At 44.3% G+C, this 17,428-nt stretch overlaps 1 protein-coding gene across 1 annotated transcript; it reads left to right on the top strand.

Moving 5' to 3' along the window:
• Positions 1-7,829: 7,829 nt before the first annotated feature.
• LOC125517141 (protein POLYCHOME-like) lies at positions 7,830-15,542 on the top strand. Its single transcript, XM_048682331.1, has 3 exons — positions 7,830-8,155; positions 9,587-9,852; positions 15,123-15,542. Exons 2-3 carry the CDS (start codon positions 9,592-9,594, stop codon positions 15,540-15,542), a joined length of 681 nt encoding a protein of 226 aa, XP_048538288.1. The 5' UTR covers positions 7,830-8,155; positions 9,587-9,591.
• The last annotated feature ends 1,886 nt before the right edge of the window (positions 15,543-17,428 follow it).

Genomic DNA, 17,428 nt, shown 5'->3' with positions numbered 1-17,428 from the left:
GTTGGTTATCTTTTATTTTGGTGCTGTAGTCGGGCCATGAGTGTTTGGATGATGTAATGTTATTTATGTACTTGATTGACGTGGCGAGTGTAAGCCAACTATGTTATCTCCCTTTATTTTTTATATTACATGGGATGTTGTGAAGATTGCCTAACTTGCGACATATGCCTTCAATGCGATTATGCCTCTAAGTCGTGCCTCGACACGTGGGAGATATAGTTGCTTCCGGGTGTATGTTTTGTGTAATGATCGATAATTTCACACATGAGTATGACCATGATTACGCCAAGCTATTTAGGTGAGACTATAGAATACTCAAGCTTGTGCAACATGTTCATGATCAAGTTGCTTAAAATTCATAATATCGTTTCTAAGAGAGATGATCTTAGCGGGAGGAAAATACTTAGAGATAAAAGCATCTTTGCACTTATTCCATGAATCAATACTATTTTTAGGCAAAGACGAAAACCAAGCTTTAGCACGATCTCTAAGTGAAAAAGGAAATAGCTTCAATTTAACAATATCATTATCCACGTCTTTCTTCTCTTGCATATCACACAAATCAACAAAGCTATTTAGATGGGTAGCGGCATCTTCACTAGGAAGGCCGGAAAACGGATCTTTCATGACAAGATTCAGCAAAGCAGTATTAATTTCACAAGATTCAGCATCGGTAAGAGGAGCAATCGGAGTGCTAATAAAATCATTGTTGTTGGTATTGGTGAAGTCACATAATTTAGTATTATCTTGAGCCATCGTGACAAGCAAGCAAACTAACACACAAGCAAAAAAGCAAGCGGGCAAAAGGAGGCAAATAGAGAAAGAGATGGAGGATAGAGAGAGAGGGCGAATAAAACGGCAAGGGTGAAGTGGGGGAGAGGAAAACGAGAGGCAAATGGCAAATAATGTAATGCAGGAGATAAGGGTATGTGATGGGTACTTGGTATGTTGACTTTTGCGTAGACCTCCCCGGCAACGGCGCCAGAAATCCTTCTTGCTACCTCTTGAGCACTGCGTTGGTTTTCCCCAAAGAGGAAGGGATGATGCAGCAAAGTAGCGTAAGTATTTCCCTCAGTTTTTGAGAACCAAGGTATCGATCCAGTAGGAGGCTACGCGCGAGTCCCTCGTACCTGCACAAAACAAATAAATCCTCGCAACCAACGCGAATAGGGGTTGTCAATCCCTACACGGCCACTTACGAGAGTGAGATCTGATAGATATGATAAGATAATATTTTTGGTATTTTTGTGATAAAGATGCAAAGTAAAATAAAGGAAAAGTAAAAAGCAAAGGAAATAACTAAGTAGTAGGAGTTTAATATGATAAAGATAGACCCGGGGGGGCATAGGTTTCACTAGTGGCTTCTCTCGAGAGCATAAGTATTCTATGGTGGGTGAACAAATTATTGTTGAGCAATTGACAGAATTGAGCATAGTTATGAGAATATGTGGGCATGATCATATATATAGGCATCACGTCCGAGACAAGTAGACCGACTCCTGCCTGCATCTACTACTATTACTCCACTCATCGACCGCTATCCAGCATTCATCTAGAGCATTAAGTTAAAAAGAGAGTAACGCCTTAAGCAAGATGACATGATGTAGAGGGATAAACTCATGCAATATGATGAAAACCCCATCTTGTTATCCTCGATGGCAACAATACAATACGTGCCTTGCTGCCCCTACTGTCACTGGGAAAGGACACCGCAAGATTGAACCCAAAGCTAAGCACTTCTCCCATTGCAAGAAAGATCAGTCTAGTAGGCCAAACCAAACTGATAATTTGAAGAGACTTGCAAAGATGACCAATCATACATAAAAGAATTCAGAGAAGATTCAAATATTGTTCATAGATAGACTTGATCATAAACCCACAATTCATCGGTCTCAACAAACACACCGCAAAAAGAAGATTACATCGAATAGTTCTCCACAAGAGAGGGGGAGAACATTGTATTGAGATCCAAAAAGAGAGAAGAAGCCATCTAGCTAATAACTATGGACCCATAGGTCTGAGGTAAACTACTCACACTTCATCGGAGGGGCTACGGTGTTGATGTAGAAGCCCTCCGTGATCAATGCCCCCTCCGGCGAAGCTCCGGAACAGGCCCCAAGATGGGATCTCATGGATACAGAAAGTTGCGGCAGTGGAATTAGGTTTTTGGCTCCGTCTCTGATCGTTTGGGGGTACGTAGGTATATATAGGAGGAAGGAGTATGTCGGTGGAGCAACAGGGGGCCCATGAGGGTGGAGGGCGCGCCGGGGGGTAGGCGCGCCCCCCTACCTCGTGGCCTCCTCTTTTGTGTCTTGACGTAGGGTCCAAGTCTCTTGGGTCTTGTTCATTGAGAAAATCATGTTCCCGAAGGTTTCATTCCGTTTGATATTGCTTTTCTTCGAAACCCTAAAACAGGCAAAAAACAGCAATTCTGGGTTGGGCCTCCGGTTAATAGGTTAGTCCCAAAAATAATATAAAAGTGGATAATAAAGCCCAATAATGTCCAAAACAGTAGATAATATAGCATGGAGCAATCAAAAATTATAGATACATTGGAGAAGTATCAGGCTGTGGGATTACCCAGATGACCCGACTGAGCCCGGATGATCCGGGCGGAGGTCCGGACGTTCGGCCTAACTTCAGCAGCCGCTCCGTCTTCTTCTCCTTTCTTCCGTCTTCTCTTCCACGCTTCCCTCGCGGACGATGTAGTCGTTCCTTGGCGCTTGCACTCCTCCTCGGCATCCGTGAAGCTCCGACAATACCTATGCATGCACACGGGAGAAGTGTCAAGTAGTATACCATCCTCGAAGGGGTCAAGTGAACACGTGTAAAGGAAATGATTCGCCTTTGTGTATGTGAAGTAGATGTCACACGTGTCACTTGCCAAACGGACTCTTGACATGGTTATGTCCATAGGATGCTCCGCATCAACTTTCCACCGTTCCGTTTATTATGACACACATCATCATTGTCATATTGCTTTGCATGATCATATAGTTGACATCGTATTTGTGGCAAAGCCACTGTTCATAATTCTTTCATACATGTCACTCTTGATTCATTGCACATCCCGGTACACCGCCGGAGGCATTCATATAGAGTCATATTTTGTTCTAAGTTTTGAGTTGTAATTCTTGAGTTGGAAGTAAATAAAAGTGTGATGATCTTCATTATTAGAGCATTGTCCCATGTGAGGAAAGGATGATGGAGACTATGATTCCCCCACAAGTTGATGAGACTTTAGACAAAAAAAGAGGCCAAAAAAATGAGAGAAGGCCCAAATAAAAAATGAGAGAAAAGAGAGAAGGGGCAATGTTACTATCCTTTTACCACACTTGTGCTTCAAAGTAGCACCATGATCTTCATGATAGAGAGTCTCCTATATTGTCACTTTCATATACTAGTGGGAATTTTTCATTATAGAACTTGGCATGTATATTCCAATGATGGGCTTCCTCAAATCGCCCTAGGTCTTCGTGAGCAAGCGAGTTTGGATGCACACCCACTTAGTTTCTTGTTGAGGTTTCATAAACTTATAGCTCTAGTGCATCTGTTGCATGGCAATCCCTACTCACTCACATTGATATCTATTGATGGGCATCTCGATAGCCCGTTGATATGCCTAGTTGATGTGAGACTATCTCATTTTTGTCTTCTCCACAACCACCTTCTATTCCACCTATAGTGCTATGTTCATGGCTCACACTCATGTATTGCGAGAAAGTTGAAAAAGTTTGAGAACATCAAAAGTATGAAACAATTGCTTGGCTTGTCATCGGGGTTGTGCATGATTTGAATATTTTGTGTGATGAAGATGACGCATAGCTAGACTATATAATTTTGTAGGGATAAGCTTTCTTTGGCCATGTTATTTTGAGAAGACATAATTGCCTTGTTAGTATGCTTGAAGTATTATTGTTTTATGTCAATATTAAACTTTTGTTTTGGATCTTATGGATATGAATATTCATGCCACAATAAGGAAGTATTACATGGATAAATATGTTAGGTAGCATTCCACATCAAAAATTCTGTTTTTATCATTTACCTACTCGAGGACGAGCATGAATTAAGCTTGGGGATGCTTGATACGTCTCCAACGTATCTATAATTTTATTTTATTCCATGCTATTATATTATCTGTTTTGGATATTTTGTATGCATTAATATGCTATTTTATATTATTTTTGGGACTAGCCTATTAACCTAGAGCCCAGTGCCAGTTCCTGTCTTTTCCCTGATTTTGAGTTTCGCAGAAAAAGAATACCAAACAGTCCAAATGGGATAAAACCTTAGTGATGATTTTTCTTGGACCAGAAGACAACCAGGAGACTTGGAGATGAAGTCGGAGGAGCCACGAGGCGGCCACCAGGACGAAGGGCATGCCCCCCACCCTTGTGGGCCCCTCATGCACCTCCTGACCTAATTCTTTCACTTATATATACTCTTATATCCCCAAACCACCAGAACAAGCCACGAAAACACTTTTCCACCGCCGCAACCTTCTGTACCTGTGAGATCCCATCTAGGGGCCTTTTCCAGCGTCCTGCCGGAGGGGGATTCGATCACGGAGGGCTTCTACATCAACTCTATTGTCCTTCCGATGAAGCCTGAGTACTTTATCTCAGACCTATGGGTCCATAGCTAGTAGCTAGATGGCTTCTTCTCTCTCTTTGATTCTCACTACTATGTTCTCCTCGATGTTCTTGGAGATCTATTCGATGTAATACTCTTTTGCGGTGTGTTTGCCGAGATCCGATGAATTGTGGATTTATGATCAGCTTATCTATGAATATTATTTGAATATCCTCTGAATTCTTATATGCATGATTTGGTATCTTTGTAATTCTCTTCGAACTATCGGTTTTGTTTGGTCAACTAGATTGGTTTTTCTTGCAATGGGAGAAGTGCTTAGCTTTGGGTTCAATCTTGTGATGTCCTTTTCCAGTGACAATAGGGGTAGCAAGGCACGTATTGTATTGTTGCCATCGAGAATAAAAAGATGGGGTTTTCATCATATTTCTTGAGTTAATTCCTCTACATCATGTCATCTTGCTTAATTTGTTACTTCGTTCTTTATAAACTTAATACTCTAGATGCATGCTGGATAGCGGTCGATGTGTGGAGTAATAGTAGTAGATGCAGAATCGTTTCGGTCTACTTGACATGGACATGATGCCTATATTCATGATCATTTCCTTAGATATTGTCATAACTTTGCGCTTTTCTATCAATTGCTCGGCAGTAATTTGTTCACCCACCATATTATTTTCTATCTTGAGAGAAGCCTCTAGTGAAACATATGGCCCCGGGGTCTATCTTCCATCATATAAGTTTCCGATCTACAATTTTAGTTTCTGATTTACTATTTTTGCAATCTTTTACTTTCCGATCTATAAACCAAAAATATTTACTTTGTCGTTTATCTATCTCTATTAGATCTCACTTTTGCAAGTAACCGTGAAGGGATTGATAACCCCTTTATCGCGTTGGGTGCAAGTTGTCGTTTGTTTGTGCAGGTATTCGGTGACTTATGCGTTGTCTCCTACTGGATTGATACCTTGGTTCTCAAACTGAGGGAAATACTTATCTCTACTTTGCTGCATCACCCTTTCCTCTTCAAGGGAAAAACCAACGCAATCTATGCCACTTAACATTACAACATATAACCACCCCATACATAAACGCATTATCATGACAAAGGCTATACCACATCACACACAACGTGCAAAACCAAGTTTGATGCCCTCTAATCAGTTTGGCAAATTTTAATTACGTGGCTTCTAGGGTTTCCGGTTAACACTAGCTACATACGTCCAACATCAAGGCGATAATTCTTGTTGCTAGATTAACTTTTGGGGTGTGTGAGGGAAGAGACTTAATTAAAAATCTTTAGCCCCACACTAAACTTTGTCAATATGCGTGAGCCCCTATAAGATCGACCATCTTCATCACCCTCTCGCATTCGAGAGTTCACTATTCTTGACTATGATGAAGCCCATAGAATTGTTAGCAGATCGTCGACAGCCAGAGACGATCGATGGTCAGAACTTGGTACAAAGCTACATCACGCCGTCAATGAACTGAACCGAAGCAGCACTTGAGGGAAGCATAGCAAGAACATCAAACCCTCACATCCACATGTAATCTAAATCGAAACCTGCATCTACTCATGAAATCGCTCATCATTCCACTGTTTGAAAATGTAGTAGAAAACAAAAAAATCGCCCTACAATCAACCAGGAACACAATGAAGATGCACTAATAGTTTGGATTGGATCGTTACCAACTCCGAGTTGCAGCGGAAGAATACCAATCGGTGTAGATCGTACTTGAAGTCCCTCGAACCATCGATGAACGATCCCTCGAACGTAAGACCGAAATCACGGTCTCTCCACAGATTGCAAGTGTACGGTCTTCATAATCCGGCAGCGTTTCACTGTCCAGAGCTAATCATCGCCGAAGAATTAGAGAGAGGAGATTAAAACCACACCAGGCTTCTAATTATGAGGATTAGAGGATCTAGACCTATCTATAATTAGATCAACTAGGATCAACTACAAGTAGAACTAGAGAATTAGAGGAGACTCCAAAACTTGTGTGTTCAAAATTGCTAAAACCTCTAGTATATATATGTTCGGAGGAGGTGGAGGGGCACCAAGAAAGGGGGGAGTCCCCCCCCCCCTCCTTGGCTGGACAAGAGGAGGGGGATTTCCCCTTCATTTCCGCATACCCCTTCCTTACCCAAGTGGGAAGGGGGTGCCGCCTCCTATTGGGCCCAGGTGGCCCAAATAGCTTTCCACCACTTGGCCTTTTAACGCCCGTTGATATTTAAATAAATATAAAAAACCTCCTAAACATATTTACAACCTTTTAATATTAATTTAACATCACGGAAACTATTTCTACCTATACATAATTTATCGATATTACCCGGTAAACCTCGAAACCCTTTCAGTGACCACGAACGCTTCCGGGTTCCTCTCGAAACTATTTTGAATATTAATGAAACTGTTTCATAAATATTTTCTCATCACTTCTGTCCTACTAACACTCAGTAGATCGTGATTACCTTAAACTTGTGATCCTGTAGGTTCGGTAAAATATAGACATGAACAAAACCCTTTTTGTTCAATGATCGATAATGGAACCGTGGACGTCTATATCGACCCATATGAGTACACGGATGACATTCGAGTGAACTTTTGATTATCATGTGCTATTTCCTTTGCTTCGCGATATTTTGACATATTGATCCCTATGGGCATGGGAGGAAGATGAGGAGCGCCAGGAGCATGAAGCGGAGGAGCACGGGCCACACAGCAGAGCCGTCGGCAGAGAAGGCGGCGCAGGCGGTGTGGCAATAGGCTTTCCCGTGGGTTGCGCCGCCGCAGGACTTCGTTGCTCTCACCATCTCTGAGGACGATGGCCACGCCTACGGCTACGTGCTACATGGCTGGGAGGGGCTTTTTTTAGTTTTTAAATTTATGTTTAATTGTGTGCATGTTTTAAACTTATTATTTTTAAGTCCACGTAGGCAATGGGTAGACCGTTGTTAGGTGTGTCGGCCAATCCAAACCAAAAAGTGGACACGTCCGTCCGCTCGGTCGACCCAAACGAACATAAAACGGACAAAACCCACGTCCTTGCGTTGGAGTTGCCCTTACACTTAATAATCGATTTAAGGGGGTTATATATTTACATTTGGTACACTTATTTCATAAAGGAAAGAGATAAGGCCTCTGCAGCAAGGCCAAGCAACGGTCAAATATATTTGAAACACGCCCAGAACCCGCTCCTCGCCTCCCCTTCCCGTTAGTTAGAATAGACCCCTAGAAACTTCTCATCTCAAAAACAAAAAAAAGCAGATTTAGATAGAAACCCATAGCCACCCTGAAGCCCGAACCGGAGGAATCTACCCAGACCTAGGGGTCAGGTAGGGCCGTACCTTAGGAAGTAGCCGTTGCGAGGTTCGAATCGACTGGAATCGGGGGGAAGAGCAGAGCAAATCGTGAGAAATTTTGCAGGTTTTGGGGGGTTTGTGTTCTTGCCCTTCCCCGAGCAATTCGTTGATGCGTTTCTCTCGTTTATGGCCTCTCAGATCTGTGGAAGGGTAGGGATTGGCGTGCAGGACTCGGAGCGGGAGTAATCTGAGGTGAGTAGTTTGAAATCTGGGCAGATTTGGTTGGCTCGCGTCCGCCCAAACGGCGTCCCTGCTGTTTCCTGATCCATTCTTGGGTTCTTTCCGAAAAACAAATCTTGGATTCTTTGGTTGCGAATCTTTGGAAGTTCGAAAAATTTCTTGGGTTCTTTTGTTGCGAATCTTTGGAAGTTTTTACAGATTCTGACCAGAAAGAGGCGGAGAATAGACGATTTTTTCTGTTTTGAGGCGATTTCAGCCGGGTCGCCAGCCATCCGATCTGTCTTATCTCAGCCCTTGAAAAACAGTCAACGCACACTCGATGTCCTCCTCCCCGCACCGCATCAGCCACCCCTGCTTTGATCGTCGTCTAGGCCGCCGCTGCAAAAGCATCACGGCTGCCGCCGGCAAAGCACTTTGCAACACCGAAGCCGCCGTCAGCCGCTGCATCGCAGTTCCAAGAGCCGCCGGGAGGCTCCATTGGAGCACTAGGAGCCGCCGGCGAGCGCTCCATTGGGGCACCGAGTTGCTGCTCTGCAACTTCGAGCTCGCCGACGAGAGTGCTGCAACATCGCAATGGGAGACGCGGCGAGAGCTCCATTGGAGCACCGGGCGCTGCACTGCAGCTTCGAGAGCACCGGCCGGTGAGATCCATTGGAGCGGCAAGCGCTGTAGCTTCGACAGACGCCGGCGGCAACACAGCATCGGGAGGCGGAGGCGAGAGCTCCATTGCAGCACCGCAGCCGGCGAGCTCCACGGGGTCGCAGCACCGCATGTGCTGCACTGAGAGCGCCGGCGAGCTCCATTGGAGCACCGAGCGCTGCACTGCAGCTCGACAGCCCACCGACGAGTGCTGCAACGCAGCACCAAGAGCCGTCGGCGAGCGCTCCATTGTAGCACTACCGCTAACGAGCTCCACGGGGTCGCAACGCCGCTTGTGCTGCACTGCATCTCCGCCGCCGTCGCAAGATCCACGAGGACGCAGTTACCTCTGGCGGTGAGCGGCGCCCAACTCTGGCCTCCTGCTTCATGATGTGGCGCCGGCCTCAGGCCCTTTCTCTTGCTTGTGACGGTAGAGGAAAGGGGAAAAAGAGAAGGAGTGGGGGAGAAGGTGTGGAGACGAAGGAAGAGATAAGGCTTTGGCTGGTTGCGAACGGTGTGTGGGGTCGGACACGTGGCGTGCGCTGCAGGTGGTTTGCGCGACGTGAAAATCATCCGGCTTAAAGAGAACGTTTTCCATTTCTTGATGGGTGCTCTTCGTGAGGTCTCAATCGTTGATGCGTTCTTGCAGGTATCCTTAGAGCCTTAGGGGGGCAAGTACAAGAAATACTAATTAGAGACGAGCAAAAGGTATCTAAATTCTCTCCATTGACTCGTTATTCATGTGTTCTCTGATTGTTTCTTGAGTTCTTGCGTTGTTGCTGATCTGCTACAATCTTCTCGCAGTAGAGATGGCTGAAGTGAGGATTGCCAGCAGGACGGCTGTAGCCGATCGCTCTGGCGGTGGATTCTTCGTCGGGAGGGTGGCGTCTCCCGGAGCCGTGGTGGACAAGGGCGCCGTCAAGCCACTTACTCGTCGGGTCCCGTCACCGTCCAGCAACAAGGAGAACGTGCCACCAGCGTGCTCTGCGTGGACTGCACCCAAGAGGAGGAGCTCCCTGCCTGAGTGGTGCCCAAGGACCCCACTCCGTGATATCATATCAGTCATCAAGGTGATAAACATTTCCTCTTGTGGGTCTGCTTCATGGATCAATGGATCATGACAGTTTTACATTGTATGATCATGTGCATTTTAGCTGTGCCTAGTCTATGGCGTCCAAAGTTACTATTCACAACAGTATGATCTAGCTTATGCTAGTTTTGTACCTTGCTGAGATTCATGCAACATCTGACCTGGTGATGTAGACCGAACCTCGATGCCGAGATCCGAGCTGTTGCTGCGGCCCGACCTTCCACGACACTTCACCTTCAGCTGTAGTAGCTTCTCGCCCGCGCACGTGATGTACGCGAAGTAGAGGGATTGAACCTTACGGTCCAGCACGAGAAAACCAATCTCGACGACGGTACTCGCGCGCAAAACAATTTCCTCAAAGCGAAATCGCAACACAGAGATTTTCTAAAGCTTCCTTCAAAACTTAGGATTTTTTAGATAGCTTTCCCAAAACTTAATACGGGTATTTACCCTAAAAACACATCGTGTCTATTCATAAAAATATAAGAATATCTTTTCCTTCGAACTTGCCTGGTTTGAAAGAGAAGGGTTTATTGAGTTGTTAACTAGAGAGTGGGCTAAAGACTCGGGGGGAAGGTCACCCATTGAGCGGTGGCAGTGCAAGATCCGTCATCTTCGAAGGTTCCTTCGTGGATGGGCTAAGCATACGAATGGGATATATAAGGCTGAGAAGGAAAGACTCCTTATGCTCATTCATTCCCTTGAGTTAAAAGCTGAAACCTTTATTTTAGATACTTCTGAGTTGGAGTCTAAAGTGGAGGCCGAGTTGAGGTTGAAAGCACTCCTCCGCGAGGAGGAATTGAAATGGGCTTTGAGAGCTAAGGTTCGTAAGGTTGTCTAGGGAGAGGACAACACTCAATTCTTTCATATGATCGCTAATGGAAAGCATCGTAAGAAGAGAATTTTTCAATTAGTACAAGATGAAGGGACGATAGTTGGTCAGGAAAACCTGAAACTTTACATTACCAACTATTATAAGCAGTTGTTTGGCTCTCCGATAGAGAGTTTCGTGTCCCTGGATGAGTCAAGAGTTGAGGATGTTGCCCAACTCGAGAGGGAAGAGAATGAGATTTTGACTGCTCCTTTCACGGAGAAAGAGGTGTTTGAGGCCATTTCACAAATGAAGAACAATAAAGCGCCAGGACCAGATGGGTTTCCGGCGGAGTTCTACAAAAAGTGCTGGCATTTTATTAAGGGTGACCTGTTACCGACGTTTCATGATTTGTTCAATGGTCAGCTTCAGTTGTTCAAGCTCAATTTTGGAACAATAACTCTTCTCCCTAAGAAGACGGAGGCTTTTTGCATTGAGCAGTTCAGACCTATCTGTTTGCTTAATGTCAGTTTCAAAATTTTCACCAAGGTTGGGACGAATAGACTCACGTGGATTGCGCATTCAGTTGTGCAACCGTCCTAGACCGCTTTCATGCCAGACAAAAATATCCTTGAAGGAGTGGTCGTCTTGCATGAAACGCTCCATGAGATTCACTCCAAAAAACTAGATGGTGTGGTTTTTAAAGTGGATTTTGAAAAAGCATACGATAAAGTTAAATGGTCGTTCCTTCAACAGGCGTTGCGTATGAAAGGATTTGACAAGGCCTGGCGAGACCAGATTGAGTCCTTTACGCAAAAAGGGAGTGTAGGGATTAAAGTGAATGATGATATAGGTCACTATTTCCAGACACATAAAGGCCTAAGGCAAGGAGATCCCATGTCACCGATTCTATTTAACATAGTTGTTGATATGTTATCCATTTTAATAGGTCGGGCTAAGGATGCGGGGCAGGTTTCGGGCTTGGTTCCGCACCTAGTTGATGGTGGTATTTCTATTCTGCAGTATGCTGATGATACTATCATTTTTATGGAGCATGACTTGGTGAAAGCCAGGAACATGAAGCTTGTGTTGTGCTTATTTGAACAATTGTCTGGACTCAAGATTAACTTCCATAAGAGCGAACTGTTTTGCTTTGGGAGAGCTAATGAGGACCAGGAGGCGTATAAGCAATTGTTCGGATGTGAGTTGGGTTCGCTACCGTTTTCTTACCTAGGTATACCCATTCACCATCGTAAGCTGACGAACAAGGAGTGGAAATGCATCGAGGATCGTTTCGAAAAGAAACTGAGCTGCTGGAAAGGGAAGCTCATGTCTTATGGAGGACAATTAATTCTGATTAATTCGGTCTTAACCAGTATGCCCATGTTCCTTTTATCCTTTTTTGAGGTCCCGGTGGGGGTCAGGAAGAGGTTAGACTTTTATCGATCGCGTTTCTTTTGGCAGAATGATGAGTTGAAACGAAAGTATAGGCTTGCAAAATGGGATATCATCTGTAGGCCGAAGGACCAAGGCGGTCTAGGCATTGAAAATCTAGAGATCAAGAATAGATGTCTCCTTAGCAAGTGGCTATTTAAACTCTCATCCGAGACAGAGGCTACATGGGCTCAGATTCTCCGGAATAAGTATCTTCAGGCTAAAACTTTTGCTCAGGTGACAGTGCGCCCGAATGATTCTCCGTTTTGGAAAGGGTTGATGAGAGTCAAGCCCCTTTTCTTTAACAGGACGAAAATCTTAGTCGGTGATGGGGCTAATACGAGGTTCTGGGAGGATACGTGGCTTGGGGAGACGCCTCTGGCACTTCAATATCCTACTCTGTATAACATTGTTCGATGTAGAGAAGCCTACGTTGCAAATGTCTTACAGTCCACGCCTCTCAATATTAGCTTCCGGAGGACGCTAGTAGGCCATCGGTGGGAGGCATGGCTTCATCTTGTACGAAGGCTGATGGATGTCCAGCTGTCCCAACAGCCAGATAGATTGTTTTGGAAATTGACTAAGGACGGCGGGTTCTCGGTTAAATCCATGTATCTGGATGTCATTAACACTAGTGTCATTCCTTGCTCGAAGCACGTCTGGAAAGTTAAGGTACCTTTGCGTATCAAAGTGTTTATGTGGTTTGTGCATAAACAAGTGATTTTGACAAAAGATAACCTGGCAAAACGCAATTGGGTGGGTTCTGCTAGGTGTAGCTTTTGTGATCTAACGAAACTATAAGGCACCTCTTTTTAGATTGTCCGCTGGCTAAGATTATTTGGCGTTCGATTCATATTGCTTTTAATATTACTCCACCTACCTCTATCAATATGTTATTTGGAACTTGGCTTGATGGGGTTAACTTGGATATAGCAAGACACATTCGTGTGGGAGCGTGTGCCTTGTTATGGGCAGTATGGAACTGCAGAAATGATTTGGTTTTTAACAGAAAACGAACTTTCACTTTTTGCAGGTTATCTTCAGGGCCACAGCATTGATCCGTATGTGGTCGTTACTCACTCCGACGGAGGCCAGGGGGCGTTTGGCTACTGCGTCTACCCGATGGGAGATGGTAGCTCGGGGTATTTTCAACCGGTTTGGATGGCGGTCATGTAATAGGATAGGCATGTAGTGCTCCTATTTTTTTGCCAGCCGGTTGTGGCTTTTTTGATTTGGCTCGCTGGAGCAGCTTGTTCTTTTTTTTGTACCTTCAGATATTGTGACTACTTTTGTTTTTATTTATAGGCCGTATGCATCTTTTGGAAGCAGAGGCCGGGGTAATGCCCCTTTTCTAAAAAAACTGGAACATGATCTGGCTATTTATACTAGTATAGCCAACCCACCTAACAATGATTAAACACACGCAAGCTTTTGTATCTATTCCTGACTTCCAAACGGAAACAACTAAAGATAGGAACTAACTCAATATTTTTCCTAAACAAAACTCTAAACTTACACAATATCTTGCCGATCTCTATGGGGTGGGCCCCAGCCAACAGAACATAATGAAAGATATTCACGCACGTCAGGACTCCTCCTGGAAGCTTCACGTGTCTTCTCTTTCCATGGTAGAAAAATAAATAGCTCTCTATTTTTAATCCTCTTGACCGAACCAGACCAATCTGATCTCGTCTTAGTCTTTGTATCATAGTAGGACTCCTTTTCTTTCCATGATGTAATGCACGTCAGTATTGCCTTGCAAAACTCAACACATCCATCGGAGTAATTCGGCCAACATGCAGACTTGCATGCATGCACATCTACAAGCAGTAATATTCCACCAAGCTCTTCCTCACGTGACATCATATTTAGTTGTTGGTTTCTCTCTTTAAACTGAACAAAGCACATCTCTTTTAGTGTCTCATCACCTGTACAAGTTACATTATCTAGCTCCTGCTCATCTTCACAGATCTGTAATATTCTGGGCACATATATATCTGCGATCTTAAGCGGTACAACAGTGCGTGTGGCCATATCACCTGGTGTATCGAATTTGTACATCAATAGTGTAGTTTGTGGGCCGCAATCTCGGTTTACTTTTCATGTGTTCTCTTTCAGCAAGATATTTGTGTATCAAGTTTTACTCCACGTTCAGTCATATATCCATTATAAACTCTCATATTTTGGAACGACACTCCAGTTGCTCTGTAATGTGGTGCTTACACAGTGGATATAATGTTATTTAGGTGATGCAATGTTAGATAACTGAACTTTGATGTTTTCCTGTGTCAATTTTTTGTCCATGTTCAGTTATCTACCCATCTTTTGTTTTAAAACCTTCAGAATTATACTCCCTCCGGTCCTTTTTACTCTATACATTGGATTTGCCGAAAGTCAAACTTTGCTAAGTTTGACCAAATTTATATTAAAAATTATTAGCATCTATAATATCTAATAAATATAATATGAAAATATATTCCAAGATGAATCTAATGATATTGGTGTTGTTATGTGAGTGTCTATAATTTTTTATATAAACTTGGTCAAAGTTGGATGAGATTGATTTCGAATAAACCTAATATGCAAAGTAAAAAGGACCGGAGGGAGTACTCCAGTTTGTTATGTAATGTGTTGTTTACACTGGATTTTCTTTTCTTCCCGATTATGCTATGTTATAACCTGGATGCTCTCTTTCAGCAATCTGTTTGTGTGTCAAATTTTAATCCCATGTTCAGTCATTTACCCATCTTTTTTCTAATATTTTGGAATTATAAATTTGCTTCACTGCTTCCCTTGAGTATGCATCGAAAAAGCATGCAACATTTCTCTGAAATAGATAGATGTTCATGCCTTTTATTCCTGCTCATATTTCTGTTTGCTTGAGGGTTGCTATTCTTCTTGTAGACTGTCAACTTTAGCATGGTGAAAATGGAAATGCAGTTTCACCCATTAAGATGATATGTTTCCATGGCAGTCTGGTGCTATACTAACTAAAATCTCTGCAGGCTGTTGAGAGGAAAAGTCGGCTGCGAGATGCTGCGGCTCGGCAGCAGCTCCAGTGGGATGAAGAAGACTCCTCGGAGCCTGAGGATCCAGCACAAACAGATGAGGGTATTCATGGAAGCACAGCACCAACAAATGAAGCCCTGGGTGTTGGCTCGGCTAAAGTTGTTGAAACCACCGCAGCATCAGCAACCTGCTTGGGCGAGGGCGAGAGCACCACGATGGTGAAGGCATCTGATGACTGCTCCTTGCAGTCTCCATCCAGACCAAGTGGAGAAAACGACGTGGAGAAGCAACTAGCCAACTCCATACAAGAGATTGAGAAGATGGTGAGCCGGAACCTGAAGCGAGCTGATCCCAAGGCTACTCGGCCTTCCAAGACCCCGGCTGTCCAGAGGCGCACCCTGATGTCTATGCGCTGAGCATCACATGTCTGCTACTTTCTTAGCGGCTAGTCCTAACTAACCATGGTGCTCGGTTCTCTGCTTGAGGAGTTGGGTGGTGTTGTGTTCATGGTGGCTCTTTGCTTGAGGATTTGGGTGGTGTGTTGTGCTCATGGTTCTCTGCTTGAGGACTTGGGGTATGGGCGGTGGTAGCTAGCTCTCTGCTTGAGGACTTGGGGTATGGGCGGTGGTAGCTAGCTCTCTGCTTGAGGGCACATGTAGGATTACATCACCAGACTTGATTGTGTTACTGTGTATGTACTTATATAGCATGTCTGCGTTTTGTCATTCAGCTGATCTCCTTGTTTGTTGTTCCACTGTAACTAACAGTAACTAATAAGACGATAGATATGGTGCATCTTCTGTTGTGGAGAAAAATAATATCTTGTTGGTACGTGACATGCCTTATAAGATTTTCTGGTTGGGGCGCGAGGTCCTGGCATTCTGGTCTGCAGAATGTGTTGCAGGGCAACAGCGATTTGGAGTTTGGGAACTTTATATTGCTGCCAAGTCTTTATGCAATTGTCAATGCACTTGGAATTGTTATTCGTGGATGTTGTTATCCTCGTTTCAAGAAACCAACAACAAGAGCATGATTTTTTTTAAACGAGGCAAAAGATTTGTCATTTTTATTGATTAAATTGTCCGGTTAATTGACGAAAAACCGGGCTAAAACCGATACAACACAACCCACATGACATGGGCACCACCGACCAACCTGGCCACACGCACAAGCAACCGACGGCTTCGACTTTGACGACGAGCAACACAAGAAAAATATGCAGGACTTGCGCCGACCATGTCCTCCGCAAACGATCACTAAACACCTGTCATCGTTACCACGTGGACTCGCTCCAACGCGGCTCCGACTTCAAAGCAACCAAGCAACCACGGAAGAGCACATCGGACATGCTAGGAAGAACCGACTACCGAAGACCACGCCGCGACCCAAGCTCCTCTCAACGCCATCATCGTTGCCAAATAGGAATCAGCGCCCCGCCTCAGCAAATCACGCGGCGAAGATGCCATCATCCACCGACCTCTCAGTCGTAGCCGACTCTGAGACGATGCCCCTAAGGAGGAGAAAGACGCGTAGACGCCTATTGATAAAAAATACTCCCTCCTCAAAATATTATAAGGTATGCTTAGCTTATTCTTGTCTTCATCGCGTATACTCTAACTATAATTTTCATTTATTGTATGCCTATAAAATTATTGTAAAGGCATATGAAATAAATTTGTTTGCTAGACAAATACGATGATAAAATTTATACTCCCTCAGTACAGAAATAAAAGCGTGTTTAGATCACTAAAGTAGTTATCTAAACGCTTTTATATCTTCTATATCTAAATAGAAGCACCCCACTAGCTGATTTTCCTGAGTCCACGTGAAGCCACGTCATCCGAATTGCTATAGCCGTTGATACAGTACAGTTCACGAATCTGCAGCCGTCTAATCATGTTTTGATGCAATTTACCAAGACTTGCCATCGCTAAGTGGAAAATAACGATTCGTTGTTTCTCTCCAGCTCCCTCTATTCTTCAATCTCACTGCCCCGCTCAAGTTTCCGTAAATGGGCTAGACCTGTCGCGGCTGAGCTGGCTCCCGAAGCCAACATATGTTATGTGGGCTGTAGGTTGTAGCCCATGCGTGCTAGGTTCCCACGTACGGTCATCTTCCTCACGCTGGGGAGCTCCTAACTCCTGGCGCCCGAAGGCGATGGGACTGGGCCGGCCCAGCAAAACAATTCAGTGCATAGAGGTTGTTTGCGCGAAAAGGCCAACCAACTGGACTACCACGCTGTACTGACCAAATCCAGGGCCAATATATAATGTATATTTGTACCCGCGCAATTTACTACACA

Source organism: Triticum urartu, chromosome 6 (genome assembly GCF_003073215.2).
Source record: "Triticum urartu cultivar G1812 chromosome 6, Tu2.1, whole genome shotgun sequence".
NCBI lineage: Eukaryota > Viridiplantae > Streptophyta > Magnoliopsida > Poales > Poaceae > Triticum > Triticum urartu.
The sequence above is the reverse complement of the archived record's forward strand: the minus strand, read 5'-3'. Positions and strand labels throughout refer to the sequence as shown.

Excerpts from the sequence above, each read along its gene's own strand:
- LOC125517141 (XM_048682331.1), top strand. The coding sequence starts at position 9,592 with ATGGCTGAAGTGAGGATTGCCAGCAGGACGGCTGTAGCCGATCGCTCT. Across the intron at positions 9,853-15,122 it reads ATATCATATCAGTCATCAAG|GCTGTTGAGAGGAAAAGTCG; the intron begins GTGATAAACATT and ends AAATCTCTGCAG.